The sequence below is a fragment of the Molossus molossus genome, unplaced genomic scaffold, assembly GCF_014108415.1.
Source record: "Molossus molossus isolate mMolMol1 unplaced genomic scaffold, mMolMol1.p scaffold_m16_p_14, whole genome shotgun sequence".
Classification (NCBI taxonomy): domain Eukaryota; kingdom Metazoa; phylum Chordata; class Mammalia; order Chiroptera; family Molossidae; genus Molossus; species Molossus molossus.
The window spans coordinates 24581693-24604071 of NW_023425349.1; the positions used below are offsets into that span (position 1 = coordinate 24581693).

At 47.7% G+C, this 22379-nt stretch overlaps 1 protein-coding gene across 2 annotated transcripts in view; it reads right to left on the bottom strand.

The window, feature by feature from the left end:
• Positions 1-22379, bottom strand: part of ZNF462 (zinc finger protein 462) — a 140660-nt gene that overhangs the window by 69439 nt on the left and 48842 nt on the right. Inside the window, exons 2-6 of one of the 2 annotated variants that reach the window (XM_036261520.1) lie at positions 13904-14153; positions 7799-13410; positions 6885-7046; positions 5016-5119; positions 2103-2221 (exon numbers count right to left, since the gene is read on the bottom strand). In XM_036261520.1, the coding sequence (XP_036117413.1) occupies positions 2103-2221; positions 5016-5119; positions 6885-7046; positions 7799-13410; positions 13904-14123 (6217 nt within the window). In that variant the 5' untranslated portion in view covers positions 14124-14153. The remainder of the gene's footprint in view (positions 1-2102; positions 2222-5015; positions 5120-6884; positions 7047-7798; positions 13411-13903; positions 14154-22379) is intronic. The other variant, XM_036261521.1, reaches the window with a different exon arrangement.

Here is a 22379-nt window from a genome sequence, read left to right on the forward strand (position 1 = left end):
ATGGTCTCACATGAGAGGGGACCCCAGCACCCCAAATTCTGCATTAAGCCTCCTTTTCACCACTGATGAACCCCAGAGCTTGCATTTCCAAGCACGTCTTGAAACTAACCTTGATTTATGCAACACGCTACAGCCCAAGGCAGAAGACATTCAAAGGAGTCAGAGGATCCCAATCTGTCAGCTGCCCCTCAACCACTCCCTAGGAGTTACAGGGTAATGCTGGGCCATGTACAATGGGGCTAATATTACAGATAGTAGTAATATAATATATACACGTATACATATTACATATGCATATATTACATGTACAGGGTGGGGCAAAAGCAGGTTTCCAGTTGTGAGTATACGGAACAGTTTATTCTTTATTATTTATTAATGATTTTCCTTATGGAGAATGGACTGGCTTTTTCTAAGCCTAGCCACCGTCAGCAGCTGAGGGCCCTCCGTGGACACCAAGATTGCAAGGTGCTCGGAGAGCTGAACTGCACTGCTCCCACTGTCCCCTCTGGATGTTTCCTTCTCCCCAACCCGAGCAGAGGCCCATTGGCCCGGCCAGCTCCGAGAACGTACTCTTAGCTCAGCGCCCTGGAGCCAGTGCGCAGCCTCTGGCTCTCCTTCAAAGCCTTTCCTACAGGCCAAATCATTTACCCGACTCCCACCGTGAGAAGTGCTTCTGACAAGGCTGAGGCCTATGGGAAAAACACGGGGATGGTGTCCCAGCTGAGTATTTTACAGTGTACAGTTAGAAAAGAATGGCTTGAACCCCGAAGCCTCTTACTCCATGAACTTCAGTGGAATTTTCCTGGAGATATAAAAATACTAAGAGAGAGAGAAAAGCCCATTTGGCTAATCTCCCTGTCCCCTCCCCCACCTCTGGGGGGCCACGGCATCTGGAAGACTTCAGTCATTTTACTGCGGTCACTCAGTTCAGCAGGATCCAATGCTCAGGGGACAACAAAGAGACAAGATCGCCCTTCCACAGGGAATGAGGAGATGGCAAAGAGGAAGGAAGGACTCAGGTTTTGGGTGGGTTTTATAACCACACAAGGGAAGCTAATCAATGAGAGGAATTCTAGCTGTCTGCAAATTTTCAAAGTAGGATCTAAATACCTCTGCTGAGGCAACTCAGGGAGGAGATTCCATTTCTAAAAGAATCTAACAGTACAGCCTGGCATCCTGAGGCCTCATTTCCCCAATTTCCCTTTGGGTTGATGTGAGTTCCTCTAAGGGGGTCACACCTCTAAGAGGGCCATGGCTGAGTTGGGGTTGAGAGTGACTGAGAAGGTCGTAAGAAGCCCCCAGTCCCCTCCCCGCTGCCTTTCCTACATCACGCCTCCTTTCTCTCCAGGTTGAGTTCTGATGACCTACCGTGGGCATCCGCTATCACATGCAAAGTGCAGAAAAGCAGAAAAAAGAGAGGCGGCATCTTGTCAGTGACAAGCACGTGTTTGTTCTGGAGTCAGATTCTTCGTGAGTGGGCTGCATGGCTTTGAGCAGGTCATCTGAAACTGAGTGTGACAACACCTACCCTTCGGGATTGTCATGAAGACTAAATGAGATGATGAACGGCACATGTTTGGGGTAGAGCCCTGCAGGGAGGGGTGTTCATGAGGGAAGCACCATCAGCCGAACGACGCAGCGATGGAGACCGGCGTGGCTCCAGGACACCCATGACCCAAAGTCATCTCTTATCTCGTGTCCGGAAATATAATGAAGGCATCCCATAAAAGTCTTACTACTTGTTTCTTTGTTGCTTTAACTTCCTCAAGATTATAATGTTATTTTAGTTGGGGATTATCTTTAGTAGATGTAACAATTCTTGCCTTTCCATTAGAAAGGCAAGAGAATCTAGAAATTTCTCTTCACACACAAAAGCTGTTAGCACGAATTAACTGTGATGCAGCTGACATGGGCTTGGTGGTATTTTGGCTTTGGGCGATTCCTTAATATTCTTTTATTAGATTAAAACAAAACTAAACATACAAACCATCTCAAGAACAATTTATTCTCACATGTAGGATAAGAAACTTTTAAAATTTCACTCAGTGAAGACCACTGGATTTTAAACTCAGAGAACTTGTATATCACAAATGCCAACTCACCAGCATGAGCTTTGAGTATGTGTGTTTTCAGCCGGCTGTTATAGGAGGACTTGAAGGAGCAGAGTTTGCATCGGAATGGTTTATGGTGTCCGTGGTGGGTTTGCATATGGCGATCCAAACTGGATAGAGAATGAAAAAGAAACAAAAAACCGGCAGGATTAAAAACTGCATGCAACATTTTCTCATTGCCCTTTTCTAGAAATCCCATTTCTAAGCTGTTCGAAGTCATTTTGCTACTTTCCAATGATGCTGCTTACAAAAAAAAAAAAAAAGGCAAGAGTCCTACCGACTCTAAAAGGAGGGAAGCTAAAGGAAGGAGGAGATAATACATAAGTAAGGAAGGAAGGTTTCAAAGTGGCCAAACTACTTGCAATGAGCTGTCTATTTCCAAAGTCTTTGTAAACCGGCAGGTGTAGTTACAGGAAGTCACGTGATCCAAAGGTCGGGCATCCCTCTGATAAACACAATGTTTGCTGTACATCTGTCTTCCAGAAGCAACTTATAAGGACGTTATCTAATTATAATGCATTCCCAGTACTTCATAATTACTAGTCTAAAAATAATAATAAATCTGCCAAACAAGGTGTGGGAAGAAGTCCTAATTTGGATCACTACCCCAGAGAACTGGAGTCCACGGTAAAGGACTCATTTGGGAATGGTACTGCTTACCATGAAAGCATACTCTGTTCGGAACACCAAGGCAGCTCTTTCTGTTGCCTCTGAATGCCCTTTAACTATCTTCCTTTTTTTAATCCTCACCAAGGATATTTTTCCATTGAGTTTTAGAAAGAATGGGAGGGAGGGAGGGACGGAGAGAGGGAGAGAAACATTGATGTAAGAGACACATCAATTGGTTGCCTCCTGAACACCGGGATCGAACCTGCAATCCAGGTATGTGCCCTTGATCGGGAATCCAACCCAAGACCCTTCGTTCTGCAGGCCAATGCTCTAACCACTGAACCAAACCAGCCAGGGGCCTTTAGCTACCTTTTCATTTCCTAGTTTCTATAAGGGGCACTCCCGTTCTCTCAGCCAATCAGACTGAAAACCTGCATGGCGTTCGTCCTCTGTTCCTCGTCCTTTGTATTAAGTCCATTTTTCCAAGTCAGACAAATCCCAGCTCCCTCACCACTCCCAAAGTTCCATCCTCACTTCCTGGATCAGCTACTATCACTGCCTCCTGATTGGTCTCCCCAGCTACTTTTTTCTCAACTCAAGAGCATGAGCCATGAAGTCAGACTGCCTGGGATCAAATCCCAGCTATGACTTCTAAGCGATAAGGTCTTGGGCAAATTATATAAGCTCTCTATACTCAAAGGCCTCAACTTTTCTTATAAAATGGAGATAATAATAGGACCATACCTCACAGCGCTGTTCTGAGAGTAAAGTGAGATCATACATCAAAGTCCTTAGTACACGGTGATGCTCAATAAATGTTAGCACTTGCGGGGACTTGACTCATCTGAGTCTTCCTTTACCAGTAATGTAAATTATAAAGTACTAATTCTGCATTCAAAGTCTCCAAAGATGGTCTCTGCTTAAGCACTCAGACTTTATCTTCCAGTGTTCCTTTACATAGAATCTACAGATCAGTCAAACTGGACGACCACACTCTTCCCCAGGCTTGTGCTCCCAGGCTTGTCCTCCACATCACCCATCTTTTCCAAACGATTCAAGTCCCATCTTTCCACTTTAAAACTTGACTCAAATGCTCCCTACTCCATAAAACCTTCCTGATTCTTCCAAAGTGACGTAACCCTTCCCCTTCAATGAAACGTCATAGCATTTCACTGATATCAATTTTTTTAAAGACATGCGCCTTCTCATGCCAAGTATCCAACTAGATCCCAACTCCCCTTGAACCCTGACCATGTCCTACGCGTCTTTACATTCCCTCAAAGCCTCCCGCACTCTGCCTAGCACACAGCGTATTCATCTATTCACAATGATTTATCGAGGTTCTACTGTGTGTCAGAAAACGTGATAGATGCTGTTAAAAAAACACTTAGTGAATTGATAAGAACAGCACAAGGTTCAGGCCAGTGCCTGGATCTGAGGCAAAGATTAGATATTTGGCTGTGAATAATAATAATAGCTTGTGACCCATCCTAACCTCAGCAGAAGCATCGCCTCCTCCCTCCTTTCCACATCCACTAACTAGCACTTTATCTTTTTAAAGAACCAAACAGCCCATCGTCTACTTCCAATTATCATAAAAATAAACAGCATGCTAGTCTTACAATCAGTCACCTTCATCCAAGACCTTAGAACACATTATCAAACACTTCTCTCTTGTATGCATATGATAGAGAAAGGCAACCCAAGGTTGTTTCTCCTCAGAACCATCCCTCTTCTCATCACCCCGAAAAGCCTTACACAAAAGACCCAAATTTACCATTTCTAAGCCGTAATGAACATGGGAAGCTCCGGCTCCTCAACCGCCCAAACTTGAAGGATCTCTTATTCCATCAACTTACCCACCGTTCAAGGTCTTTTTTAAAATATCAAGCAATGGTTCTTCGGTCAAATGGGTTAGTAGTCCCACTTTTACTTTCTAGTCGCTCACCTTCCCAAAGGGAACTTACTCCTCAAATGATTAAGCTCTGTTTGAATGTCTCACAGATGTACTGGTAAGTAAACGTATGTACTCTCTGAACTTTCTTTGTATAAATCATAACCAGAACCGTCATTAAAAAAAAAAAACCTGCCTGCATTCGTCCAATCTGGTATCAACCAAGCAATCTCCCGTTCTTAGTCCCATTTGACAGATGAAGTTCAAGGAAACAGCCAACTAGACAGCAGGAGTGAAGCATGAGCCGCACCTGCTCACCCCTCTAAGCTCCTCCCACTCTCAGCTGCCTTCTGCTGTGATGCCTCCCCAGGTACCACCTGCGACCACCCGATAGCACTTACTTGTGCCTGAAAGCAGAAACAAAGGAGCAATACTGGCAGCTGTACTTGTCCTCGCGGGTAAACATGGCCAGGGCCAGATGGCTCCTCTCATGAGAACGCAGCCCCTGCATGGACATCAGGACTCGGTCACATTGACTACAATGGTATCCCCCCGGCCGGGTTTCATCCTCCAACATTCCATCAAGCAAGCAGTGTTCACCATCCACCCGGTCCACCAGGGTGCCACTTGCATCTTTGGCTGCTTCCAATCCATCCAGGAACAAGTGGGGAGTGTCTTCGGCCTCCTGCTAAGAGAACCACACACACACACATGCCCCACCAACAAAATAAATATCCGTCGTCATTTGCCCCTGCTCTCCTCCTCTCCCTTCCTTCTCCCACACTCATCAGCGTTTCCTGACAGCTTCCTTCCCTGCGTCTCCGGCTCCCCCTAGAGGGACGGCAACCCCGACGGCCCTTCATCATGCGGTGATGGCGGGTGATGGTGGTTTTAGGGCAATGTGTCCAGACACAGGTGCTACTGCCTGGGAAATGTCGAGAGAGGAGTTCCCCCACTTTGAAGATGGTTCACTCACTTAGCTCCCGTCTTAAAAAAAAAAAGAAAATTCAAATTGCGGATCTCACCTAAACTGACATAAAGCAGGATTAGGATATGGCTCAGAGGGAAAAAAAAAAAAAAGAAGGAAAGGAACCAAGCCGAGTAGTTTGGGCATCGCTGGGAAATAAAGGAGAGTGAAAGATTCTGCCCACTGCCGCCCATGTTCATCCCCACCCCAAAGACGGTGGCTTCAGCCCTTTCCTGAAGGTTGCTGTATAATCAATCCAAAGAATTAAGCAGCAGCCCAGTTTTAAGTCACTCATGTGTCGAGGTGGCTCCTTGGGTTACTGATTACAGGAAGGACCGCTTGGTCTCCCCTGAGTGAGTCCATGGCTGAGACACCCCGCAGTGGAAGATGGTGAGCACCACAGCCCCTGGGTGCCCCGCTCTGCCGACAGCCAGGCAGCGTGTCTTCAGAGGAGAGCAGATCACCTCCACGCCACACTGGCAGGACAGGACAAGAGCAAACAGGGCTGATGACGAAAACAGATTCCCACATCCAGAGACGAAGAGCAGAGCCCTGAACTAACTCCTCTGCTCAGACATGACAAGTGCTTAGATGTGTCCTGGAAGGCGGGGATGGTGGCATGGTGATCGAAACCGTAGCCGCTATTGGGATTATGATGTTCAAAACAGGCGGCCTATGAAAGGTTGGGGGAACAGGAAAGGCCCTTTGTCAGTAACACATGGGGGAGAGGAGGGGAGACAAATCAGGTCAACAGGCCCTCAGGGCCAACTGGGACTCCAGGCTTTGAGTTTTAGGTTTAATGTCTCTTCTGCTCCTCAGAGAACCCAGGATGAGAAGCAAAAGATGGATTCTCCCAGGCTCTCTGCACCGCCAGCCCGCCAGCCGGATGAGAAAGAACAACAGTAAGAAGTCAGGCAGTGGGAGGAGCCCAAGACGACGGGAACCGAACCCACTTGATTCCTCTCAAGAGCCTGGGCCACTCGGAAGAGCAAACACCTAACGCACTAAATGCAGGAGAGGAGGGCGACCCAAAGCCTCCTCTCAGAGAGGCCCAGATCTTCCATTTCCACCAAACTATCCACATGGAAGGGAACCAGATGGAAACGCGACCAGGTCGAGACACGAGAGATGAGGGAGGTCCAACCTGCAAAGAAATCAAAACAAGCCAGACGGATCCAAGCAGAACTCAGCAATGCGCACACCCCGGGACGTCCTTTCCTGAGCGGCTCTGAGCAACGGGGTTAACGAGTAACTCGAACGGCTCACACACGAGAACGCTCATCCAGACCTTCCCGGTTCTCACCTTCACGGCGGACACGGCGGGGACGCTGCCGTACTGGACGTGCTTCCGCAGGTGATTGCAGATGGCTCGGAGCGTCGGGTGCACTTCCACACAGAACTTACACTTGTAGCCCACCACCTTCCTCTCCTTGATCTTTGGCACCTCTTCTAAGTGACCAAAAGGCTGGTAAAATACAGTGGTAGCCATCAGTACTCCGAGCCCTCCCTCAACGGCCGGCATTTATTCTTGTCGCTTACGGGCCAGTTTTATTTTAAAGCCGATTAGCAGGTTAAGGAACCAAGGGAGAGAACGTGAGTGTTTTTACAGCACGGATGCGTCAGAGCCGTGGCACACTGCCCACGGCGCAGAGTCTCCGGAACCCAAGTGCTTTACGACTTGTGAGAAGACGTCTGTGCGGGAGCCTCGGCACTGCCAAGTTATCTGGTTTGCACACCCATTTCAGCTACGCAGGTGGAATGTTGCATAGCTGTGCCATTAGTGAGCTTCTTGACACACACACTCACAATTCTACTCCTCGAGATGTTAGGTTCATGTAGCAACACGGCAGACCGAGACATGGCTGAGAAGCACTAGTGAGACCGAGAGACAACCCAGTTGGCCTTAGGGAAGACAGTGAGCTGTCATGGACCTAGGCCTCGGAAAAGGCTACTTGGCAGAGAGAAATACAGAGAAACCACCCCAACCCTCCCCTGGGGAGCCTCGGGAGGAGTGAGAGGGAGGGGCACGGGACCGTGGAGAAGAATAAGCATAGAATGGGGATAATCAAGCTCGAAATGTTTAATTGACTTATTGAGCTCTCTGGCACGCTAAGTCACTGGGAAGCCTGTAGCAGTTTGGCTGGCAACGAAGAGGTGCATGTGGGCACCAGCGCTGAGAGGCCTCCTGGGGGAAGGGAAATCAAAACATATCCTTACCCTCTCTTGTTTGAAATCTGCAAAAGCACCATCTGCATATTTCTGCTTGCTCAAAAGCTGTTTCCTCCTCTCCTGACGTTTGGCACGCTTCTGGAATTCCTCATTGTGAACGTTCAAGTGTGAGGTCAGCTCTGCCGTGCTCTGCAGTTTGCTATCGCAGTGCTTACACTGGTAGGCGGAGTTCTGCAGGCGGGGGCCGGTGCCCAGGATGACGAAGTCCCTTCTCAGGTCCCGGCTGTGGTGGTCAGTGTAATGCATGCACAGCAGCTCAGCGGTGCTGAAGGAGAGCTTGAAGCATTTGATGCAGCGGAACGGGAGCCACTCCAGCTCCTGGGCTTCACCTCCTCCCTCCACCTCGGCTTTCTCAAAGCTGCCTCTCTCTTCCTCTTCCAGCAGCATCGGCTTCTCGTGCTCATCCGCGTAGACGGCAGTGAAGTAGCCGCCCAGCTTGCTGGCGTGCTGCTTCTTGGGGAACACCCCCGGGTGGCGCTTCATGTAATGGGACACAATGCCCTTCTTGCTGAAGGACTGGAAGGCGCACAGGGAGCACTTTTTCTTCTCCACCGCCCGCCGGAGCTCCTCGCTGAGCTGCGGGGAGTCGTCCTTGGGCGGGGACGGGATGATGACCTTGTTGGGCTTGTCGCTGATGGTCCTGGAGGCTGCCAGGCAGTGGGTGTAATAGGCATCGATGTCGTGGCGCTTCTGGTAGTGGGCGGCCAGCCCTTTGCGGATGGGGTTGGTGTAGGAGCACAGAGCGCACCTGAAGAGGTTGTTCTTGCCCTCGGGCTGGGCTCGGACGTTGTTGTGCTTGATGCGGTAGTGCCTGGCAATGCCCTTCCTCGTGGAGCAGAAGTACTTGCAGAGCTGGCACCGGAACACAGTGTGGGCGACCAGCTGCGAGGTAGCGAAGGGAGAGGTGGGCACCGGCTCCTCTCCCACCTCCTCCTCGGTGAGGGAGACTTGGGAGGGGCTCTCTTCAGTGGTTATCTCAGGCTCGAGGGACACCGGCAGCTTCGGGGGTGACTGGGAAAAGACATCAAATTCAGGCTGGTTGTGATACTTCTCGTAGTGAATTCTGAGCTTCTCCAGCGTGCCGTGTGTGTACGGACACAGCTTGCAGCGGTAGGCGCCGAACCCCTGCCTGAAGATCCTGCTGGTCTCTTCCACGTCGTTCTGGGCTATGTCGGCGGACTGCTCCACGTCATGCACGAAGTCCTCGGCGGTCACCTTGATGGACGGGTGTCGCTTCTGGTAGTGGGTCAGGACGCCGTGGATGCGGGTGTTGATGTAGGGGCAGTGCCTGCACTTGTACACAGCCCCTGGGTTGATGTCGATGTCCTGGGCGAAGTCAGCAGCCTTCACTTTCATGCCGGGGTGCTTCTTCCCATAATGGGTAAGGAGGCCGTGGAGGTTGTTATACTCAGACTGGCACACTGTGCACTGGTATGGGGTGGAGGAGATGGCGGGGTTGGCCGAGGACAGCTGGATACTTTTCTCTGGGGAGAGCCTGGCATCCTCGAGGCATTCCGCTTCCTGCTCAGGGAGGGGAGCGGGCATACTGCTTTCGCAACTCACGGGGCCCACCAGCTCTTCGGACGAAGAGATGGGATTCTCAGCGTCTTTCTCCTTGATGATGTCCAGCAGCACCGACTCATCACCATTCATGGCCCAGGGATGGAACGCTTGGTAGTGATTGGTGATGTCCCAGATGGAGACGGCTTCAAAAACACAGTCTCGGCATCGGTACGTTTTGGCTTCAGCTGGCATCATGAGAGAGGGAGGGGATGGGTCCGGCCCCGCCCAGAGTTTGGTAGCCATGTAAGTATAGTCCACGTAATGCTCTGGGTGCCTCCTTTGGTAATGCAGGAGCAAACCGCTGGGCTCCGTGTGGGAATAGATGCACCACTCGCAGTGGTAGCCAGCTTCTATCAAGCCATCCAGAAATGCCCACCGCATGATGGACGTGACCGTGGCCTTCAGGGCAGGGTGGTCTTTCTTGGTATGCTTCCTCAGTGCATAGAAGTAGGGGGAGGTGTACGAGCACTGCCTACACTTCAGTGCCCGCAGCTTCGTTTTGTCCCGCTCTACACCCGAGGGGGCGACGAGCATGCAACCGGCAGGCTTCTTCTGGTTCCGGTCACAGAGGCTGCGGATGGTGGCCGTGTGCTGCCGGATCACGTCGGCGTTGGCCTTGAAGTCCCGGTGCTTCTTCTGGTAGTGAATGAGTACCCCTTTGACCGTCCGGTTCCCATAATCACAGTGCTGGCAAAAGAACATCTCATTCTCCACAGGGGGGCCATCTCTCTCGGAACAGCTTCGGTTCAGCGGTTGCATGGGGGCGGGTGGCCGAGGGGAGCCTTGGGGTCCCTCGGCCCCTCTCATCATTGCAGCTGTGGGAGGAGCCTGCCTGATATATTTGGCAGTAACCTTTATCTCTGGGTGTCTTTTCTGGTAGTGGACAAGCACGCCCACAACTGACCGATTGCTGTAGGAACAGTGTTTGCAGTAGTAAAGCTCAGTACTGAGGTCTGGTGGCGGGGGTTGTGGGGGGGGTGGGGAACCCATGTTGGACATTTTGGGAGACATTGGAGCACCCACCTCAAATGATAATTGAGAAAGGGCAGAGCCCCTGTCCACAGACACCATTCGCATGGTTTTCTGGATCCTAAAGTAGGAAGCCTTTTCTTCAGGGTGTTTCTTCTGATAATGAACCAAGACAGAATGCATGTTGGGGCTTGCGAACGAGCAAACGTCACAGTCGTACACGACCACGGTGTTCACAGAGGGGTCCTTCTGATTTTCACATTCTGGAGTGAAGGTCTTTGAAGGAGTGTTTTTGTTAAACGTGGCTGGCAGACCACCGCCGCGAGCCACGGGAGTGGACGTCGCCATGTTCTTGGGCGCCGAATTCAGAATCTCCCGCAGCGTCTGGGACTCCGTGTTCAGCCCTTCCTGCTGCTCCACGACATAGCTTGAAAATATCATGGCGTTGTTAATCTTCACCGTGGGATGCATTCTTTGGTAGTGTGGCATCAGGCTTCTAACATTCGGGCTCGTGTAGGAACAAAACCGACACCGGTAGATCAGGTCCGAGTGGTCAAAGTTGAGGACATTCATGGCTTCTGGGTGGTGTTCCCCGTAATGCTGCTGCAGATCTTCAAAGTTGGTGTAGTCGATGTAGCATTCCAGGCACCTGTACACCGCACTGTGATCGTTGGGGTCCAAGATGTACCTAAAGCTGAATTTAATGTACGGGTGCATTCGCTGATAGTGGGTGCTCACACTCCGGGCAGATTTGTTGTTAAAGTCACAGTGTTTGCAATAGTAAAGCCGTCCAGAGTCACTAAAGTCTGTGTTTTCACTATTGTGCTCGGTTCCATAGAGAGGAGCCTGGGCGTTCAGCAGAGCCGTACTGGAAACTTGGTGATCTTTCAAATTTGTGGAGGAGCCGTAATAATCCTCTTCATCTTCAGAAAGGGTGAGCTCAATCTCAGCCCCATTGGTGGCGTTGTAATCGTGGGTGACATTTCTGAAGTTGGGCTCCTTCTGGGGCTCACTGGCATCTCTCACCCAAATCTGCTGGGCTGAGAAGGGCGTGGGCACCTCCATGACTGGCTCTGCGGGCTCTTCTTCCCGGTCCAACTCAACCTCTATCTCGACTTCATTGTCTTCCTCTTCCTCCTCGTCATCCTCGACATTGATCACCGCATCCTCCTGCTGTTTGGTCTGGTTAATTTTGCTCTGCAGGTTGCTTGCGATCTCATCAATCCTAGTCCTCTTCTTCACGGGCGATAAATCTAAAGGGAAGTCATTAGCGAGCTTCCTGGAGGCCTTAGCTACAAAATTGTTCTTGGAGGACAACCCAAGAATTGAGGTCTGACTTTTCTTCACAGTGTTGCTGGAAGAGGGGTGGCTGTCCGTCTCACTTTCCAATGGTAGGCTGGAGGGCTGCCCCTCGAATTTTGGCAAGTTATCGCAGAACGAGTGTTTGTGCTGCTGATGGACTCTTAGCCCTTTCAGAGTCGTGGTGGAATAATTACACATGGTGCATTTGTATGGGTGCAGAGGTGGGGCTTGCACGGGGGGCTGTGGTTGCTGCGTCGGCGGGGGCTGGGGCTGGGACGGCAACGGATGTGGTGGCTGTAGCTGTGGCGGTTGAGGCTGTGATGGAGGTGGTGGTGGCGGCGGTGGCGGTGGCGGTGGCTGTTGCTGCTGCTGCAAAGAATCCAACATAACTCCTGACTTCCTACCATTGATGCTTGAGCTCTCGTAAGACACGACACCTTCATTCAGTGAGGAAGAAATGCTTTCACTCTGGGAATTCACAGCATCCCAATCTGACGTTGTACCCGTGTGACACTGTTTGTGAGCCCCCAGTTTTAATGAGCTCTTGCAAGTAAACGGACATTCGTCACATTTGTAGACAGCTGTCTTTCCAGATAAGTGAATGTTTTCTATGTGGCGGGAGATACTGCGTCGATGCATGGTGAGGAAAGGGCAAAAGGGGCACTGGAACCTGTTCATAAATCGTCTAAAGGGAATCCCCTTGGTCTCCAATAATTTGTTGCCATCCGAGCCCATCAGCTGCTCCGCAGACATGCCTGATGTCTGGTGATCCATGGCGTTTAGACCATTCTCACTGTCTATTTCATTGAGCTCTTCATCAGAACTAGAGTCATTCAGCATGCTGTTCGTTTCCAGGTCGGCAGGAGAATTGGTCATGTCAGCCATTCCGTAACGGGATCTCTCTGCCAAGTTAACAAGGCCAGAATTGTGAGGTGACTTCGGCTTCATCTGAGGGTAAGACATGGGCGAAAACTTGGAAGCTGAAGAAGAATTGGGTCTCATGATGGAGTTGCTGATGGAGCCCCTGAAGTTGGAGACGTTGGCATTGGGCATCTCCCGGCTTGCAGCATTCATGGACAAATAGGTGGAGTTGGAAGTGGGGCTGGAGGCGCTCTTGTTCTGCGCGTCGGGTAGATTCGTACCTTCCTGCTGCTGTCTGAGACTGGAGAGGATCTTGACCATACTGCGGTGCTTCTTCATCATGTGGTCACACCAGCGTTCTCGGCGCGGGGTCTGGTAGCTGCACCACTCACAGCAAAAGTTGCCTCGAGACTTGGTCAAAGGCTTGACCATAGATTCTAAGATGCTGCGCTCCACGACCTCTGCAGGCAGTTCCTTGCAGGGGTCCTGCAGGGACACGGGCGGGACCACAGGGTCTGGCAGGGGAGCAGGGGCAGGAGGGGGAGCAGCGATCTCCTTCAAATTGTTTTTATGATACATCTTCTGATGCTTCATTATTCTCGCCCTCCTTGGTGACTTGTATGTGCAAAACTGGCAAGAGAAGACCTTTCCAAATCCCTCATGCATCATGATATTATAATTGAAGGACCCCGGGGCAGGGGGTCCCGCCGAACTCCCTTCAGCTTGAGCCCCGTGGACCTTCCTAGTGTGTTCAATGAGGAGGTTTTTTGACCTGAAGTAGCGTACGCAGAACTTGCATTGAAAAAACTTGTTTGTTGGTTTGGGACTAGGGGCAATGTGCTGACCATAATATCCTGGACTGTGGCCATAGTAACTTCCGGTCCCCAATGCCGTTGCATTTTGACCTAAAAAGAAAACATCAGGTAAGTGGGATAAGAAGAAAAGCAAAGCAAACGAGAATTAAGAGTTCAATCATGTAAATCAATTTTTCTTTTCAATTATTCTTCATTAATAAACATCACACTGAAAAGGTCTAACAGCTCAAGATGAGGCCCTGAAGAATATTAATGAAGCATTAATGAACATACGGATATTGCTTCTCACGGACATAAGAAGCAGGTGTTCAGCTCTAGGTACAAGTCTCAAATCCTCTCCATCAATGTGCCCTATAGCTCTGAGAGCACAAGTTCCACCAACCACAATCACCATTCTAGAACTTTCAGAGGTACGACCTTGTCTTCCAAATGGAAAGGAAACTAAGAGTCACAAGGAAGCTGAGAGGACAATAGCCAAGGAACTCAAGAGAAACATGATGCCCAAGAACCAAGGCCACTGGCTAAAAAAAGATGAAAGCAATGAAATATATCAGATATGCAAATGAGTTTAGTCTAGATTTACCTGATAAATCCTCTGCAATCACAAATTCATCCTTTATCGACGAAAACTCCACCTCAGTCTGATTACTGGCATTCATGGACCCGGATCGTGGATCATTAGCACTGTCTTCGGCAACATCAGTTGGCTGCAGAAATGCCGTGTGGACATCCTGAATGTGCGCCTTGAGATCTTCGTAAGATGGGGCCCTGAAGTCACAGCCATCACACTGGAGCACCTCCATGATCGGGGTCTACCCTCTCACATTAGGGACCTGTGGCAGGAGTCACAACAAGACATCTTAAAGAATAAAGGAAATGCACACCCCACGTTGATGGGGCTGGAAGTCGTTATTGGAAACAATTCTAACATCAGCAGATTTCTCTTACTAAACTCTACCAGCCGGAACACTTGCTGGCTTGATAGAAATAAATCTTCAAATGTCATCTGTCAAGAAAACTTCCAAAATTTTAGGAGTTTTTGAATTTCTTGACCAAATTCAAATTTCTTGGTGAGTTCATTCCGACTGTGGTTCTGGTTTGGACCTGTTTTCTCTTTTGAACTAGAACTTTCTCAGAAGTACAGAGATGCCCATCCAGAAGAAAGAAAAAATTTTAGTCTTCATTTGCCTTTTTAATATTGTAATATGGCTGTTTTATCACTAAATTGTGAAACAGTACTGAATCCCAGAGTGGTGCTGGAGACAGCTTTTACTGTTCCTTTTATTATTCTAATCTTAATAATTTTAAGAAATAAAAACTTTTAAAATAATTTTATTATTTTAATTTAACATCTTAACTAATATTGGGATACACCTCTTTCTTCCCCTCCCCAAACACTTTAGTTGAATTTTTTTTCTCAGGAGCTAAATGGTTATTTGCTTTTTACTACCCACCAATTATAACCTAACAGCTTCTCCCATCTAATTAGGTCATAAAATATTTCTCATGAGGTTCTCAAACAACCAACTTTAAGAAGATGATCCAGTTTCTTGTTCAACGTGGCACCCTGGTACCTCAGTTAACATGAAGGCAACTGACACTCCCAGTCTTGAAAAGGGGCCTCTAAGTTATTACCTTTTTTTAAAAAATCTTTTCCTATTTCTCTCCTTTACTAATGTAAAGTACACACTTGAGGAGGGGGAAAAAAAAAAGCTGTGAACCTGGTGTGGAATGGAATAAAAACTTGCTCAGCTACCTTCATTCTGCTATTTACTAAGGGATAAAATATACAGATAACGCCCCACGAACTCAATGGAGAGTCCCACCATTAAGAAGTTAAAAATGTGAGAGGTATGGTCCTTCCTATCTTAACATATATTCTGAGTTGAGACACCCAGTTGTTATCTTAATGAGTGAGCTACTTCATTGAGCTCACTCACCGCAAACTCTACTGAGTCACAGTAATCTAGAACCAGATGTCCAAGAACTAACAAATCTTTCCATACTTTTATTGCGGGGCAACTTTCTCTACTTTCCTTGGAAAAGATAAATTATTCCTGCAGGAGAACAATGTCTAGCTATGTGTCCACGCCGTGAACGAAGCCATTGCAGGAGGACTGTCTATAGCAAAGAATGCCCCTGCTGATAGCCTACTAAAATAACTCCTGGCAAGTCCAGCTCTGGACAGACGGAGCTTGCAGAGTGAGACGCGGGTATTCACCTCCTCTTCTTTCCCCGGGCAAGTTATCCTTTTTCAATAAACATTGAACTGTGCACCAGAGTCTTTTCAGCTAACTAAGTCTCAATATTCCTGATACACAAGCTTTCATGTCTTAAGCACCAACCCAAATTGTGTGGAAGACGGTTGCTATCAGCTCTGGATCAGATTACAGCAGTCACCGAGGCCCCACCCCACTTCTTTCGCACAGTCCATTAGACCTGAAAACAAATTTTTCCATGGTGCACACGACTCCTGCATTTAGAACACTTCACAGGGAAGAAAGAAAAAAAAAGCAGATCATCCAGTGTGCACTCCCCATCCCCCAAGCTTAGTCCTTTCATCTCAGCCAAACAAGCCCCAGCTCTGCTGAATGTGTTTATCACACTTTCAAGAGATAGGAGCTCCTGCGTCACTGGAGCTCAGACCCGCTGAGCTGCCCTCGTCCTGGGCTTCAGCGCAGCCATTTTAGCTCCGAGCACAACATGGCTTCTCGGGGGCTCGGCCGGGCTGCCGGGCGGCAGTGAGCCTCCAAGAGCAGCCTGGGCTCCTCCTAGGCTCTTCTCCTCCCAACAAAGAACGGGCTGTTTTCATTCCTCTCCGAAAAGCTGCACCTCTCTCTTCCTCAAATGTCATGCGTGCACCAAGATCTCCGAAGGTTCTATTATCCCTTGATTGATGGGCTTGCCCATTAGTCCCAGCAGAGCCCTGGGTATAACAGGACGACCCTGGACCAGACCCTGGGCTCCAGCAGGATTTGGGGGTGGGGTGGGGGAACCTCCAGAATGCCTTGGCTTCTTGGGAGTCGTCCTTCCACACACGCAGAAGACATACCATCCGACTCTGCTTGCCAGATTCCAAAGTCTAATGACCTTTGTTAATCACCAGCCAGTCTGTCTGCATCAGCAGACCCTGCCAACAGACACACCCTTCCACACAAAGGCTGTAGCTATTCCTTTTAAAAGAGGTTCTCTGAAAGCTCCATTGTGTAGCTCGGAGGAAAACAAAATCTCTTCCCTTCGAAACTTCAAGCCTTTAGAAATAACGCAACAAAAGCCTTTCTGCTGTGTGTCTTGTGGAAAGTTGGAGCCCGGTTTGCACAACATCAACAACAATGACGGTTCTGCACCAGGAAAGCAGGGCACCTTCGGCGTTAAGTCGTCCACCCGAGATGAAATTCATCTCTCTGTGCAGTCCTCCAACACCTTGGTGTCTTCGGAAGCTGTTAAGGATTCTAACTTCTCTGGATGCAGACACACACCAACAGTCTCCTTGTTCTGCTTCAAAGGAGATCGAAGGGTTATGAGATCAGAAAGGGAAAAAATAAAAAGCCACTGATTTGGAAAAACAAGAGATGATGAAAGTGATTTCCTAATGGGTTCTAGCTTTAATGTTGTTGCAGCCTCTACCTCAAAAATAGCGCAGAGCCTTAGAAGAGGGTAATCTCCAGGCTGTGGGAGAACCAGCCTGGGTGCAGCTGAGTGGCCTCCACTCAGATGTCTGCACCAAGTAGAGATGAGGATGTCGCCCCCTTTGAAAGCCATTTTGTCTTTGTGTACACATTTCTCCTGAAGACGCTGACAGAAGAAGAAATTGCCAGCATGGCCCAAACAATCAAAGAAGCAGAAACCTGGTGTCTTTATGAGACTGAGAATGTACCCATGAGCAAGGAGGCAGAGGAGGAGGAGAAGGGAGTAGGGGAGGGGAGAGACAATGAAAACTGGACCTGAGGACGACCCATCCATCAACCGCAGGATGTTTTTGCAGCAGATGGTAATCCTCTGAGAAACCAACGACAAGGAGGAAAACGAGGAGAAATAAGCCTGCCTAACTGACTGCTTCATCTACCCAGGAGGAAGCAACCCTGAGAGGCTCAACTGGACTCATCTGCGACAAAATTAGGATTTAAAATCAAAAGCCTTGATCTTGTATCTCCTCACATCCTTTAAAAATATGGTGATAATAAGATTAGCAATACTTTTTTCCCCTTCACTGACCAAAAACAGAAGAAGCTTCTAAATTAAGTAAAAATAAATGCTATTTCAAAAGGTCATGAGATGACTCTACAAATCAAACAGGCACCATCCCCATCTCCTACGCCCAAAACAGTACTTCCATCGGGTAACTAGACTCTGAACTCCACCCGTGATAACACAACACCAGCTACGTGAAAATGTGGATTCATCTCCAATAACTTCACATTTAATGTGCTTATTCCACCGAACCTGAAACCCCCAGACCATTCTGATTACTCAAGACCGTCAGTTCTACTTATTATCAGTTGTTGCTTTTGTTCAATTTACATTTTTAGTTTTGGGATTTCAAACTGTGGGGTTATGATGGGAAACCCCCAATCCAACTTTCCATATTTGACAAACTCTTGAAGTCCGATTTAAAGACAATCCTAAGGTTCTGTTAAAAGGTGTGGACTACACCCGAGACAGGGAAAGAGAAGCTTAATAGCACCAACTGGACTACACCATCTGCCTACCCCCTTTCTGTGCTCAGAATTCCTGGGATCCGTGAGGCCTCCGTCTTCCTCCTGTGAGGGTGAAAGGAGACAACCCACAGCGCCATGGGGAATCCTTCGAACTCACTGCCCAGAGTAACAGGAGATGGCGTGGCGCCCCTGATGCTTCCCTGCGTTCTCGAGATCCACGCTCACCCCGGTCAGCTTGGCGGGCACTGCTCGTTACAGTTTGCATGGCCCAGGAGCAAAAACCTGGTCTTCAAGTCAAAATCCCAACTGTCTCCAGGAGGAGACCAAATTAAACACGCAGGCCTTGCCTGTTCTCCGACTTGAGGATTGCAGACCAGAAATAAAGCTGTGAAGCACCCAGCCACAGGGACTCGGCAGCAACTAATTATAACCTTCAAAGCCTTGGAGAAACAGAACCAGAAAGCCATCAGGTGCTTTTCCTCTGTCCACTCCAGAAACCTAGTTTCATTTCTAAGACACTGAGCTCCCCAGTTCTCCTGTAGCACAAGTTTAATAAAAGGCTTTCCTTGGCACCTGTTGTTTGTGCCTTTCTTACCAGCAGAAATAACAATTACCCAAGGACAGGTAGTGGAATGTGGCAACTTTGGAACAGTTCAGCTAGAAAAACAAAAATCAGGAGCTCCAAGATCGCTCAACAAATGTTATTTGCAGATCGGAAACTGTTGATACAATGAGGTCAAAGAGCTGTGGGGGGTGTGGGAGGTTAACATTTCTATTTGTAAGCCCCAGGACTAGGTTTGGGAGGAATTTTCATGCTTAGAATGAAAAATGGGTGGGGTAGGGTGGGGGTGTCACTAATTAATCCACTTGTGAATGTTGGATTGCTACTCTTAGCATCAAGGGTGTTGTTCTATCTCACTACTTATCACTTACTCTCATCATGGTCAAAGTGGGAGTCCTAATAATTTAAAATGCAAATATAGTATATAGTATGCCTTTCTCTCTCTCTCTATATATAGATAGATAGATATATCTATATATAGGTATATAGATATATATATATACACACACACACACATATATATATATTTAAATTTAATTTGAACTCAGATATGAGCATTGCACTCCAAATTAATAGGAGATCTGTTGGCTAAATAAACCAACAAAGAACATCCGAGACAAGCTACCTCCATCGATCCCACAGCATTTGGTACTACTATAGATCCTGGCTCACCATGTGGTGTCTTCAAATGTCCTATCAAATGTTTATACTGTTTGCTACATGATCTAAGCAGTTCTGTGTACTCTTGGCAATCACCACACTAATGAAAGGTTTAACATATCAGGGAGGATAAATAATTAAGGAATTCAGAAGGGAGGCACAGCTGTTCTTCAAAACCAAATTTTCAGAAGAGAAAGAATTAATTTGCAATCACATATGTAACCCCCAATATGAGACTGAATTTAAACAGTAGCAGAGAAATGCCATGAGGCCTTGCATCCTGCCAATGCCTGTGGCCTCTGCTCTATGTGGTCGGCTGGTCCATCTGTGGAACCTTGTACATAAGTGCAAAGTCTGAAGCAGGCAATCTGCAGATTAATAACCCAGTCACCTTCTGGCCAAGAATGCTAGTCTTCAGGTTATCTGTTTTAGCTTTGTTCTCCTGCATAAAGTTTCCCAGTATTACAGAGCATGTTAGAGTAATATTTCATAACAGATACCTTTGGGATCATCAGTAAAATAAGATGAGTATCTGGGGATGTAATGCCAGTGACTACAAAAATGCCAGGTATGTAAATAAGCGGCAATTTGGGCTGAGTGACCTGTTATGAAAGCAGGTAGTGGGTGTCTAATACAGAAAGAGATAGTACATACCTTCTGGAGAATTCATGCATTCCTTTGCAATGATATAAGGCTAATTGAGGCCAACAGGCCAATAGGCAGTCTGCCAGCTCCCCTGTCCTTAGAAAAGGAAGCGTGTGATTTGAACAAGGCGATAAAAGAGGAGAGAAGGGACTAGAAAAGAAAGGAAGGAAGCAGGGTGGTATCTCAGCAGCTTCAGACTTCATTGTCTACAAAGGGGAACCTTCAGTTCACTAGATAACTCTAATTCTGAGAAGTATCCTGACAATATTCTCCTTGAGAAGCAAAACAAAACAATACGCCTCCTTACACTAAAATTCTCAAAAGACAACCATGACAAATGAGATCCCAGCTCATCTCGTTCTTTCAAACAACGGAAAACCATTCTTTGTGTTGACCACATAACACCAAGGTCCTTGGAAACTTTGAAACCATTCTGGCCCTAGCATTGAGAACAAGAGCGAACTGATTTCTTTCCTCTGGAGCCAACCCTCACCCAAACGGCAGAGACAGAAAATCACGGTGTTCCTTTATAGACTCTTCAGAATGCTGGCTGGGTTTCTACAGACACTTTTCACACTACAAGAACTCTCATTATAAAAATTGTAAAATTAAAGGGAAGTTGCAGATATGCTGCTGGGTCTTCATTACAGAACTGATTAAGACGCAGACTAAGCAGAAGCTGCGGGAAAAGTCATTTTCCACATCATGAAAGACCAAACGGTGCACTGGGTCCCTCCTCTGTGGGTCTGAAAGCTTGACTGACCTCAAGCCCTGGGCGTGTCTTCATGACCAAAGCTGTTGCTGGCACAGAAGGTCCCTTCCAAGATTTAAATTCTACACTTTCAGTGAATGAACCCAGGAGCCATTTTAACAACATACCTTGTTCTCAATTACCATTCAGAAGGGGGAGGGGGAGACCCTAAAAGGATGGTTGGCACGGGGACAGTATAAGAACATTTTGCTGCCCTGGCCGGTTTGGCTCAGCGGTTGGAGCGTCGGCCTGAGGTCCTGAGAGACCCGGGTTCGGTTTCCGCTAAGGGCACGTACCTCGGTTGCAGTTTGTCCCCGGTCCTGGTTGGGTCGTGTGGGTGGCAGCCACTCGACGTGTCCCTTTCACGTCAATGTTTCTCTCTCTCTCTCTCTCTCTCCCCCTCCCACTCTATCTGAACAAAATATTGAAAAAATATCCTCGGGTGAGGATTAAAAAAAAAAAAAAGAACGTTTTGCTACAATTTGCTACAACTTCTTTTATTTGGGGAAAAGCCCCAAAGAATCCAGTCTAATTGCTCTGAGACTTGCTCATCACCTTGTAGGCTCTTGGTTTACTCAGAAAATTCACACAAGTCACTTCCTTTAGATGAGAACTGTCCCATATCTGCCTGTTTCAGAGGCACAAAAGACCCTCATCCAAGCAATGCAATGACATTTCCAGTCTAAATTTTTATACCTGGTGCCTGGGTCTGTCTGTCTGTCCCTCTCCAAACCATGGCTCCTGATCTAACTACCCTGTTAAGATAAAGCCCAAAGCAGACTGGAATGGCTGGCCTTGTGTAGACCATGACCACTTTCCAGTCTTCCTACTCAAAGAGATGGGGATTTTCTTCCCCCTCCCCTTGGCCTCCACCTATAGCAGAAGCCATTAGGCTATCCTGCCTCCTGCTTCAACTAACCAACTGGCCCAATTCAGATCCATTAGTTTTCCCACTCCTGCTCCAACAAATTAATAGAATCTTACAAAACAAAAAACACAGTATGTGTTTATGTATGGGATTGGCAGATACCCAAGAATTAGGATTCAAAAAAAAAAATTGCTAAGGAATTTCACAATCTCCAATCTACTTGCAGAGAGTAAGTTCACGCCTAAAAATCACTATACCCCCAAAACTTCTAAGCAGAAAGTTAAGACATCTGTCTGTCAACACAACAGTAGAATTTATCACCATGTGAAAACAAGAGGGTGCTCAGGTGGCTTGGTCAAGCCCACAAACCATGAATCCTTAATGATAAATCTCCCTTTTGCCCAACAAACTTAGGTGTTTCAGCTTTTCACTATTGGTCTGCTCTAAAAGTAAGTGACAAGGATACAGCAATGCCTGTCTGGTAAGTAAAAGGATCTGTCCCCAGCAGGTGTGATGGCACTGCCTGCTGTCTTCACCTTGAGCAAGATTTTTAAGGCTTGGATCATTTTGCTAACTGAAGAGATGAGATTATGATGTTCAACTTTCTGGTACAAAGGGTGTGTTTTAGATTTCTTTCTCAGGTTCTGAAAGAATTTTTTTTTCTGACTTAATTCACTCCCTTACTTTTTATTATTATTCAGAGACAACTGCCCAGTTTTACATGGCTGACTCGTCGTCATTCTGGTTTGGGCTCAGAGGTTCCAGCCAAGGGGTTTTCCCTGACAACTCCATCTAACATTAGCCCACCCTCCCGGCCCCCACGAAATCCAGTCCCCTCTCCACAACCCTGCCCACACTCCCTTCTGCTTCTTTACTTCCTTTACTGGTGACATGATACCTATTTGTTTGTCATCT